The sequence below is a fragment of the Ovis aries genome, chromosome 23, assembly GCF_016772045.2.
Source record: "Ovis aries strain OAR_USU_Benz2616 breed Rambouillet chromosome 23, ARS-UI_Ramb_v3.0, whole genome shotgun sequence".
Classification (NCBI taxonomy): domain Eukaryota; kingdom Metazoa; phylum Chordata; class Mammalia; order Artiodactyla; family Bovidae; genus Ovis; species Ovis aries.
Genome location: NC_056076.1, coordinates 25,820,674 through 25,832,732, shown reverse-complemented (window position 1 = coordinate 25,832,732; position 12,059 = coordinate 25,820,674). Strand labels below are relative to the sequence as shown.

Here is a 12,059-nt window from a genome sequence, read left to right as displayed (position 1 = left end):
GGCAATGGCACCCCACTCCAGTACTCTTGCCTGGAAAATCCCATGGACGGAGGAGCCTGGTAGGCTGCAGTCCACGGGGTCGCGAAGAGTCGAACGTGACTGAGCGACTTCACTTTCACTTTTCACTTTCATACACTGGAGAAGGAAATGGCAACCCACTCAAGTGTTCTTGCCTGGAGAATGCCAGGGACAGGGGAGTCTGGTGGGGTCGCACAGAGTCGGACACGACTGAAGCAACTTAGCAGCAGCAAAGAAGGTTACAGTACTAGAATCAACAAGCAACTTAGCAGCAGCAAAGAAGGTTACAGTACTAGAATCAACTGAGATTTGAAAAGAAAAAAAAACCCAATACTGAGGCCCCAGGCTTCCCTGATGGCTCAGTAGTAAAGGATCCACTTGCCAGTGCAGGAGACACAAGTTCGATCCCTAGTCCAGGAAGACCCTGCATGTCGAGAGGCAACCAAACCCGTGAGCCACAACTACTGAGCCTGTGCCCTAGCGCCCAGGAGCCGCAACTGCTGAGTCCACACGCTGCAACGACTGAAGCCCGTGCCCCGCAGAGCCTGTGCTCCGCAATAAGAGAAGCCAGCGCAACGAGGAGCCCCAGCTCTGCAGCTAGAGTAGCCCCCCTCACCGCAACTAGAGAAAAGCCCTCGCAGCAACAAAAACCCAGCACAGCCAAAATAAACTAATTAATTAAAAAAAAAACCTGAGGCCTCACATTCAATTAATAAAAATCAGAAACTCAGGGATTGGGCCCAAGAATTATAAACGTTCCCCAGGCTACAGCGCAACCAAGATTGAGTCCAGATCAGTGAGTCTGTGGCCCAAGGATCACCAACATCAACGTGACCTGGCAGCTTGTTAGAAGTGGAACTTCTCACACCCCACTCCACATCTACTGACCAGAACTCTGAGGGCTGGGCACAGAAACGTGCACTTTACAAGACTGTCCAGAGATTCTGAAGCACCGAAAGTGTGAGAGCCATGGCCTTAGATGGTGAGAAAAGGTGACTCTTACTCTTAATTATAGTTATACACTATCTATCAAAAATACACTGAAAAATCCTACAAATACGCCAGGCTAACTTCCTCAATAAAGAAAAGTTATATAAAGACATAAAAACACACTTACTTAGGACATTAAAAATAAGCAATTCCAAATAATGTTTATTTAAATTTTAACTATACAAAGATCAAGATACTAACTTATATGTATGAAGTATGCTTAAAATCGGGGCAGGGGAGGTGCAGATACAAACAATGAAAACCTGCAAATAACAGCTCCGTGGCTTCTGAGTGATTACAGAGCTTTTTTTTCTTTTTAATGATAATGTATTATCTTCATAATTTTGAAAAAAAGACATAGTATCTTGCCCTTATCTCACATTATACACAAAAATATGAAACAAAATTATTAGAAGTAAATAACAGAGTATTTGTATGGCTTTTGGGTAACAAGGAAAGCTTTCTTGAGACCAAAAAAAAGTGAAAGCCTTAATGTGACTGATACACTTAGAAACATAATTTTAAAATACATGATTCCATAAACAAAATGAAAAGACAAGCCAATTACAACACAAATAGCAGACAGTAGGACACCGCTAGAATATATAAAGAACTCCCACTGATCCATACAAAAATCTAACTAACCAATAAGGAACCAATAAAGCAGTGACTGAGTCACAGGGGAGAAAATTCAAAACTACTCACAAACACAGGAAAAGTCACTCAAGGCCGCTAGTAATGAAGAAAAGTAAACACTTAGACAAGATATCTTTTTAAATTTATCATAATAGCAGAAAGTGTTTTATCCATAAGAAAGGCAAAAATCTTAAAAGTCCATCAGTATCAGAGCAATGCATTCGTGCTTTGCTCCTGGGGATATCAATGGGGATAGCTGCTGGGCAGTGCAACCTTGCCAGCCAGCCCAGCAATAATGCTTCTAGGCACAAGGAAATGCCTGATGCTGTCCTTACAGCGCTGCTTTGTGATAGCAAAGTATTAGAAACAAACTAAATTTTCATCAGCAGAGAGAAAGGTAAATGAAATATCATACATTTATTCAAAAATACACTCTACAGTGGGCTTCCCCCGTGGCTTGGTGGTGAACACACCACCTGCAAGGCAGGAAGACACAGGAGATGCAGGTTTGATCCCGGGGTCGGGAGAGACCCTGGAGAAGGACATGGCAACCCACTCCAGTATTCTTGCCTGGAAAATCCCACGGACAGAGGAGCCTGGAGGGCTACAGTCCATGGGGTCGGCCACGACTGAGCACACACGCACACAGTTCACTTTTTTATACTGCACGATAGTTAATGACAATAAATGTATCAACATGGACAGTTCTCAAAAAATAATTAAGAAAGCAAGTTACAGGAAAAAATGCAGTTTTAAAACCACTTATATAAATTCTGAAAGCCTTTGCAATATTCTAATTTTCTATCTATATAAAAGATATTAAAGTCACTCTAAGAGTAATTTTAAGAATACACATGAAACTCACAACAGAGGTTATTTCTGGGTAAGTGAAAAGCTTTTCTTCAGGTTTTCAATCCTCCTCTTCACTACAAAAGAATTGCTCTGCACCCCCAAAAGTCAAATATAATAACATGCTACATGATATGAACATGAGCACCCTGATAATGACCTGAGGGTGGTGTGCTCAAACCATGTGAATTTTATTATGTTATTATAATACAAGCACATACTTGAAGTGAAAACGAGATGAAACTTACGCATGTAAGGCAGTTTTTCTGGGCAGGGGAGGTATGGTGAATATGTGAAGTTTTCCGGAAGATATGTTGTTGTTTGAACAAGATAATCACTTGAATTATTGCCTTCAGGATAATCTTAGACAGAGAGAGAGAGAAAAAAAAAGTTACAACCAAAAAATTGCCTTTTGCTTTGCTCCTAGTATGAAATATGTTGCTGTCACTGTGTAAAGACTACACTCTGCGATCCACAGCAGCACTTAAAAGGCAATTATCTAGAAAGAACTCAGGAAAAGCAAACCACACCTGCCAGGACTGCTCTCCCATTCACCCTTCACGGCTGCCAGAAGGGACCTCTCAGCATGATTTCCCCGGGGACCCTGGGATGAGTCTGGGAGCAGAGCAGCCAGGTCCGTGCCTGTACACACACAGCAGACTCATTTGCCACCAGCAGAAAACACCTGCTCCCATCCCTCCCCCAGCCGAGCTAGATGCAAAGGGGGAGTGAAAGTATACCAGGGGGGTGAGAGCGTCGGCTCAGCAGTTGTGGTGCTTGGGCTTAGTTGCCCTGTGGCATGTGGGATCTTCCCCAACCAGGGATCAAACTGGTGTCCCCTGCACTGGCAGGGAGATTCTTAACCCCCTGGCCAAGGAAGCCACCACAATGAGAAGCCCGTGCACCACAACAAAGAGTAGCCTCTTCTTGCCACAACTAGAGAAGGCCCACGTGCAGCAATGAAAACCCAGCACAGCCAAAAATAAAATACAGTAATATATATACATATATATTAATATATATACAAAGAAAGTGCTCCAGGGGGATGATCACCACTATCAGGCAGCCCAGGGTGCTCTGGACACCCACATGGCCACAGCACGCTGCATTTGCAGCCAAAGAGAGTAGACGGTGGGAGTAATGTTTTCCTCACCGCCTCACACTTAAGAAACTGAGATTTACCCACTCAACTGACTTCTGCAATACAGCCCAGTTAAAAGTCTTAAATTGGTCATACTCAACCCGTGGGCTGCAGTTTCTGGAGCACCCTGGAGCTATTATTACATTAGGTCTATTATTTTTAGAGTCAGCAAATTATGGAACACAGAGGTACTGGTTTAGAGTGCCAAAATCAAGTACTGAGTTCAAATCCTGCGCCAACACGCACTAGCTTGGTGGTACAAAGCAAGAGAAGAAAAGTTTCTCTTCTGCACCTGCCTCCTGTTGTCATTTTCAGATTTCAGAAAGGTAAGTATACAAAGTGCTCAGAACAACCCCAAGTCCATATGCATATTCACGAACTTCAGCTGGGAGTGACTGCTTTAGAAATGAGCCCCTCAACCTGCAACAATCAAGAGCCTTAGGAATTTTTTAACTTGGAACCGAGGAGATCACATCTCAGTCCCTTTCTGGAACAAAGTTCTGAGCAATTCTGAGATGCAAATCTGGGAACCATGACCTGATAGCTTCCTGCTATGCAAGAGGAAGGTGGCGTAAGAGAATGAGACCAGCACGCAGTAACAGCCGAGAAATGGAAACAGCTGATTACACCACTGTCTCTCTTCTGGATCACAAACTCTGTACCCACAGGAAATAAAGTTCCAGCAGCCACTTTGGAAAATATGAAGACTTTATTTCAGTCCTCAGTAATCTGCTCTAATGAAAAAGGCATTCCTATAAGAACTGGCCAGCAAGAAGAGAATTAGGAAAGGGGAAAATGGACATATGACTTAAAAGGGAGGTCTGCCTACCAGTGACCAGCAAGCAGAAGAGTGAGGGTCAAAATCACTGCAAAAGTTAAACCTTCTCACCGCAGACTCCTGGAAATTGAATATGAAGCACCTGAGAAGAATCAAAAAAACCTAAATACCTCTGGTCCATGTCACGACCTAACAAACATTCATGCATCATCGAAATACAATGAAGGGAATTCCCTGGTGGTCCAGTGGTTAAGATTTCTTGCTTTCACTGCCAAGGGTCCAGGTTCAATCCCTCATCAGGGAACGAAGATCTACAAGCCACAGGTGTGACCAATAAATAACAAAGTAAACTGAAGACATTCTTAAAAACAAACAAACAAACAAACAAACAGTAGATGGAGATGCAGCCTGGGAGCCAGGAAGACACTTTGGAGCAAAGACACACACCCTTCAGGCCTACCTGCTGGGAGGGGGCCTGCAGACCAGAGCCCCTTATTAATAAGTGGAAACTCCTCATGAATTTCGTAAGTTGTCAGTCAGGTTTGAAGGTAAGTGTATTACCAGAAAACCTCAACGTGACAAATAGGACCCAGTGACGGTACAGTGGCTAAGACCTATTCCAACAGAAAGTGAGAAAGCCCCAGTAACAAAGTCCTCCCCGACTCATGCCTTTCTCCAGGGAAGCCTGCAGACCGTTTTGTAAGGAAAGCCCTTGAAGACAGAGGGCTGAGGGGTTCAGTGGACATTACCGGTTTTTATGCCAATACATGCAGGGACAGACAAAAATGACAAAAACAAACCCCTCTAGGAGGCCACACCTGTATCTCATCCATAGATACCTTAAAGATTTAAAGATACGAAGTCCCAGATGTTCAAGCTGGTTTTAGAAAAGGCACAGGAACCAGAGATCAAATTGCCAACATCCGCTGGATCATCGAAAAAGCAAGAGAGTTCCAGAAAAACATCTATTTCTGCTTTATTGACTATGCCAAAGCCTTTGACTGTGTGGATTACAATAAACTGTGGAAAACTCTTCAAGAGATGGAAATACCAGACGACCTGACCTGTCTCCTGAGAAACCTGTATGCGGGTCAGGAAGCAACAGTTAGAACTAGACATGGAACAACAGACTGGTTCCAAATAGGAAAAGGAGTACGTCAAGGCTGTATATTGTCACCCTGCTTATTTAACTTATATGCAGAGTACATCATGCGAAATGCTGGGCTGAAGAAGCACAAGCTGGAATCAAGATTGCCGGGAGAAATATCAATAACCTCAGATATGCAGATGACACCACCCTTATGGCAGAAAGTGAAGAGGAACTAAAAAGCCTCTTGATGAAAAGTGAAAGAGGAGAGTGAAAAAGATGGCTTAAAGCTCAACATTCAGAAAACTAAGATCATGGCATCTGGTCCCATCACTTCATGACAAATTGATGGGGAAACAGTGGAAACAGTGTCAGACTTTTTTGGGGGGGGGGCTCCAAAATCACGACAGATGGTGACTGCAGCCATGAAATTAAAAGACGCTTACTCCTTGGAAGAAAAGAGTTATGACCAACCTAGATAGCATATTTAAAAGTAGAGACATTACTTTGCCAACAAAGGTCCGTTTAGTCACAGCTACGGTTTTTCCAGTGGTCATGTATGGATGTGAGAGTTGGACTGTGAAAAAAGCTGAGCACCGAGGAATTGATGCTTTTGAATTGTGGTGTTGGAGAAGACTCTTGAGAGTACCTTGGACTGCAAAGAGATCCAACCAGTCCATTCTAAAGGTGATCAGTCCTGGGTATTCATTGGAAGGACGGATGCTGAAACTGAAACTCCAATACTTTGGCCACCTGATGTGAAGAGCTGACTCATTGGAAAATACCCTGATGCTGGGAGGGAATGGGGGCAGAAGGAGAAGGGGACGACAGGGGATAAGATGACTGGATGGCATCAGTGACTCGATGCACATGAGTTTGGGTGAACTCCGGGAGTTGGTGATAGACAGGGAGGCCTGGCGTGCTGCGATTCACGGGGTCACAAAGAGTCAGACACGACTGAGCGACTGAACTAAAGCATGACACAAGTGTGCGTGCCGAGTCACTTCAATCATGTCTGTCTTTCTGTGACCCTATGGACTGTAGCCCACCAGGCTCCTCTGTCCATGGGATTCTCCAGGCAAGAATTCCAGAATGGGTTGCCATTTCCTTCTCCAGGAGATCTTCCCAATCCAGGGAACAAACCCTCATCTCCTGCAATGGCAGGCAGGTTCTTTACCACTAGCGTCACCTGGGAAGCTTCAAAATAAGTGTCAGGAAGTCCAGGAAAGTTCTGATTCTTTTTTCAAAATCCTTTAAAAACTGTGTGTGTGTACATATATATATATATATATATATATATATAATTTCTAGTAAAACAAACAAACTCTTCTCCTTTTATTGGGGACTCAAATGATGCCAGCCAAGCATCTACTCTATACTGTGCATTTGTAGGAGCTGAAAATAGAAGATAAATAAGCTTGTCCCTGGGAGTCCACTGCCTTTCTGTGGTCCAAAGGCCCATTTTCTTATAATCCCAAAGAAGACAAATATTAACACACAATCCCAAAGTAATTTCTTAATGTCATATAAATTTAAATAAGAGCATTTTCTTACTATACATAATTTATTAATTCTTGTCATTAAAGCCCGGGCCCCCTCTTTTAGCCACAGACTCTGACTCTAAATCCACATCCAAGTCACAAAGGTTTAAAGCTCTCCAGACCTCGCTGCAAAACAGACTGTTAACATGGCTCTCTCTGGGGAGTCTCGTGTCAATGGGAGGGCTGGAGGACTGTTTTCACTTTTTATTTTCATGCTTAAATGACTGAATTTGTCACGAAAGAAACCATGGATCCCTTTTATCAATTTATAAAGAATCAATTTAAAAAAACCCTCAGAGACATGCAGTATCATTAAATTTTATCCTTTAAATACAAAGTTTTTTAGCTAAAACATGTGACTCTTGACAACATCCTTATAAATGCTCACAAGAGCACTAACTCACTGTCAGGCTAATAAAAATGTCTGTACCCTTCAGTAATGCATCCAGTGGTAGTTACATCATCCCAGTGTATTGTGTATATAAGAACTATGCACCCCCTTGCCATGTCTGTGAATCTCTTTTAATTGAAATCAAATTGCCTTTGATTTCTAGCATCTAATACAGCATCTACAACACAGAAGACACTTACTACAAACGAATACTTCACAACTGAGAATGTGGCCAACAATGATTTAAACTCTGGGAGACTATGATGTAATAAACCCACAAAATTGTTATTCCTACCAAAGTGCTGAGGCCCATGTAGCACACCCCCAGCTTCAAAACCCAGGAGCTTTAAAAGGTGATGCATGACACATGCTCCAGAGGCTGATCTACCACAACCGCTGTAAAATGCAGACACTATTTCATCTAATGAACGGATGAAAACACAGTGAGACCTGGGCCCCTGCCTTCTTCCTCCCTTTCAGAGCTACACCGGAAAAAAAAGGAACCCAGAGTGAAAACTGTTAGACAAGCCCCTCCTTGGCTCTCACTGGATCTTAGGAGAACAGGCCAAACGAGCCCTCTCCAGGGCTTTGTTTCCCTTGCGGCTTAAAGCAGGTAATGGAAACCCAGTGAGTGTTCTGGCCTATTTACTGCTTGCCGTGTCAGGCTGGCCAAGTCCGAGGGCCTCCCATCATACACCCGCCAAATGAGGAAGTGTGCTGGCTTATTTCTAACAGGCCTACTGGCTCTAACAGCACGTGACCTTTGTCATCCGTTCTGATAACTGCCCACTGAATACATTTTGTTTTCCTAATTTGACTGACTCCAAGGCAAGGTACCATTTGATTATAAAAGTACATGATTTCTTTACAAAAGTTTTATGTAAATCTCTTTACACTTGATGCTTCAGAATGTCAGGCACAGGTTAAAAAATCCTATTTGGAATCAAATGTACTTAGAAATATCACAATTTGCCACTAAGTGTTAAATATTATGCTTTTTGCTAACTAGTTTTATTGGCATATAACACTGTATTGTTTAAAGTGTACCACATAATGATTTGATACTTGGATATATTGTGAAATGATTATCACCAGGCTAATTAATTAACATCCATCACATGGTTACATTTTTTTTCTTATGATGAGTATTTTAAAGATCTAATCTGAGTGATAAATTTTCAGTGAGTCAATACATATTCTTCAACTCTTCCCTGGAGCCCAATTAGTCCTTTGTACACCTTACTGACCACTGTCTCTTTTTGGGCAGATTTTATCTGTACACATCTGCACAGAAATATATCACTGCATTATAAGTAGCTATTTACAGTTCCATCTCTCCCAGAAGATCTCCTAGAGATCGTCCATAAAATGAAGATCTTTTATTCTTTTTGGGGTTGGGGGGTGGGGGAGGTAGGAATCCTTTATTTTTAAATTGTACTATCTGCCTTTGGGGCTTTCCTGGTGACTCAGTGGTAAAGAATCTCCATGCTGATTCAGGAGATTTGGATTCAATCTCTGAGTCAGGAAGACCCCCAGGAGAAGGAAACCGCAACCCATTCCATGATTCTTGCCCACAATCCCAGGGACAGAGGAACTTAGCAGGCTATAGTCCGCAGGGTTGCAAAAGATTTGGACATGACTTACAATAATATCTGCCTTTTACAGTGAATGCTACATGCCAGATTTTCATTTTAGTCTTATAATTCTATGAAACAAGGTAAATGAAAAAGCTGGGCATAAAGAACTTGCAGAATCTTTTAAATATTCACAGGTTAGTTGGTATAAGAACAAGTACTAGATCCAGAATCTTTTGATCCTTAAACCAGAGAACATCAGCAGTAGGGAAGACAAGCTCTCGCCCTGGTTGACCAGTTACAAGCTGTGCAGCCCTGGGTCGGTCACTTCATCTAGGCTCTGTCGTCCCAGATGTATAATAATGGGGTTGAAGCAAGTGATCTCTAATGGTCCTTCTAGATCTAAAGTTTCAAGATTATTTTCCCTAAAAAATGTAATGTGGCAACGTGGGAGAAAGACCATGCTGTTGGAAAGCACAGTTTCGAAAGGATATTTCTCTTCATGTTGTATCTCCAATATCAAGCTGAGTATTAACTATACTAGCTGCTCAATATAAATGAACACGGCAGTGCTTCATAGCTACCTATTCAAACTCCATTTTCCCTTTCTTCCTAGGTAAAATGAAAGTGTTAGTTACTCAGTTGTGTCTGAATCTTTGTAATCCCATGGACTGTAGACTGCCAGGCTCCTCAGTCCATGGAATTCTCCAGGCAAAAATACTAGACTGGGTTGCCATTCCTTTCTCCAAGGGATCTTCCCAACCCGCATCTCCTGCATTGCAGGTAGATTTTTTACTATCTGAGCCACCAGGGACAGAATCCCAATTTCATTCAGAGCACCAGGAGCCCAGCTCAAAGACTATCATTCCCAGTCGCCCTCACAATTAAGTATGTCACTTTGCTGACAAAGGTCTGTATAGTCAAAACTATGGTTTTTCCAGTTCAGTGCAGTCGCTCAGTCGTGTCCGACTCTTTGCGGCCCCATGAATCGCAGCACGCCAGGACCAACTCCCGGAGTTCACTCAGACTCACGTCCATCAAGGCAGTGATGCCATCCAGCCATCTCATCCTCTGTCGTCCCCTTCTCCTCCTGCCCCCAATCCCTCCCAGCATCAGAGCCTTTTCCAATGAGTCAACTCTTCACATGATGTGGCCAAAGTACTGGAGCTTCAGCTTTAGCATCATTCCTTCCAAAGAAATCCCAGGACTGATCTCCTTCAGAATGGACTGGTTGGATCTCCTTGCAGTCCAAGGGACTCTCAAGAGTCTTCTCCAACACCACAGTTCAAAAGCATCAATTCTTCGGCACTCAGCCTTCTTTACGGTCCAACTCTCACATCCATACATGACCACTGGAAAAACCATAGCCTTGACTAGATGGACCTTAGTCGGCAAAGTAATGTCTCTGCTTTTGAATATACTATCTAGGTTGGTCATAACTTTTCTTCCAAGGTTTTTCCAGTAGTCATGTACAGATGTGAAGTTGGACCATAGAGAAGGCTGGGTGCTGAAGACTCGATGCTTTTGAACTGTGGTGTTGGAGAAGACTCTTGAGAGTCTCTTGCTTGGACTGCAACAAGACCAGACCAGTCAATCCTAAAGGAAATCAACCCTGAATGTTCACTGGAAGGATTGAAGCTGATGCTGAAGCTCCAATACTTAGGCTACCTGATGCGAAGAGCTAATTCATTGGGAAAGAGTCTAATGCTGAGAGAGACTGAAGGCCAGAGGAGAAGAGGGAGGCAGAGGATGAGACAGATAGCACCACTGACTCAGTGGACATGAATCAGAAAATTCCAGGAGATAGTAAAGGACAGGGAAGCCTGGCATGCTGCAGTCCATGGGGCCACAGAGCCACACACGACTTAGCAACTGAACAACAGCAACAAGACATGAGTGGAATTACCACATGGGACGTCTGGGAAGGATCTTTACCAAGGGGGAACTGTTTCTTTTCCCTTTCTTCCACTGCTCCTTCTAATGACCCAAGACCAGCATGAAGCCTGGAGACCCCCAGTGTCTCAGCCTGTGAAACCTGACAGAGCAGAAGGGGAAAGCGTGTGAAGAGTTTCTCAACAAAAGGAAGTTATCCAACCTCCAGACTTCATTTACACAAGAACATAAGCCTCGTGTGTTTAAACCACTGTAGTCAGCTTTCTCTTACAACCAAACCCAATTCCTAACTGACAATTACAGTCTCCTGAGAAGAGCTGCACCATCAGTAAAGGAACCAACTGAAAGGCTTCCAAAGGTTCATAAAAAGCAAACTTTAATCAATCAAAGGATGCATTCGTTGTTTGGTCTTCACTGAAACTCTAATTTAGTGAGGGGAGGAGGTAATTTCTTTTCAGTTGTGAAGTACTGCAGTTGGGGTTGGAGGTGAGGTTCATCTTGCCCAAATAACTAATTCTCCTAATGAAGCACAATACTCACACATATAACTTATTCACACCCTGGGAAAAGAACCTAATTATACACAGATTTTATAAGCACTCACTCACACAAATACAGTAACCTAAAGATGCTTAACACTTCTGTTCAGTTGAACGAACTTTTAATGAACACTTTCACAACCAACTTATTCAACCAGGACAAATCCCAGTGAAGCTTTTAAAACGTTTCAACTTCTCTAAAATTGACCTATTATTCAGAAGACTAATTCAGGCAGAAGACCAGTTCATGAGACTTTCACTGTACTATTAAAGTACCAACTCAGATGAGACCATCCTTCTGAAGGAAATTTCTTTAAAGTTAAAAGGAAGAAGAAAATTAAGAGTGATTAAAAAACATTGATTGGTGGCATCAAAGCACAAATTAGGCAAATGACTAGAACAGATTTTGTAGAAGCATGTGAGACACTGAAATTAAGAATCAATATGCAACAGTCTTGAGATCTGAGAAGGGTCTAAAACTATTACCCACCTTAACATACATTTTAAAAAAATGTACCTATGACTGGGAGGGACAGTTGGGGGTGCATGTGTGTGATTTATAGTGACACAATGAATGAAGACCTGGTGACATAAGTTAAATCTTGAATTTTAACTGCTTAAA

The 12,059-nt window shown here is 42.6% G+C and overlaps 1 protein-coding gene across 8 annotated transcripts in view; it reads right to left on the bottom strand.

Moving 5' to 3' along the window:
* Positions 1 to 12,059, bottom strand: part of B4GALT6 (beta-1,4-galactosyltransferase 6) — a 72,306-nt gene that overhangs the window by 37,846 nt on the left and 22,401 nt on the right. For 4 of the 8 annotated variants that reach the window (XM_004020450.6, XM_042239668.2, XM_042239667.2 and 1 more), the window contains one exon: positions 2,742 to 2,855. The exons of 2 other annotated variants lie outside the window; for them this stretch is intronic. In XM_004020450.6, coding sequence (XP_004020499.1) covers positions 2,742 to 2,855 — 114 coding nt within the window. Of the gene's footprint in view, positions 1 to 2,741; positions 2,856 to 4,463; positions 4,484 to 4,582; positions 4,724 to 12,059 lie in introns of those variants that run through there. 2 more of the 8 variants (XM_042239669.2, XM_042239670.2) reach the window with 2 other exon arrangements.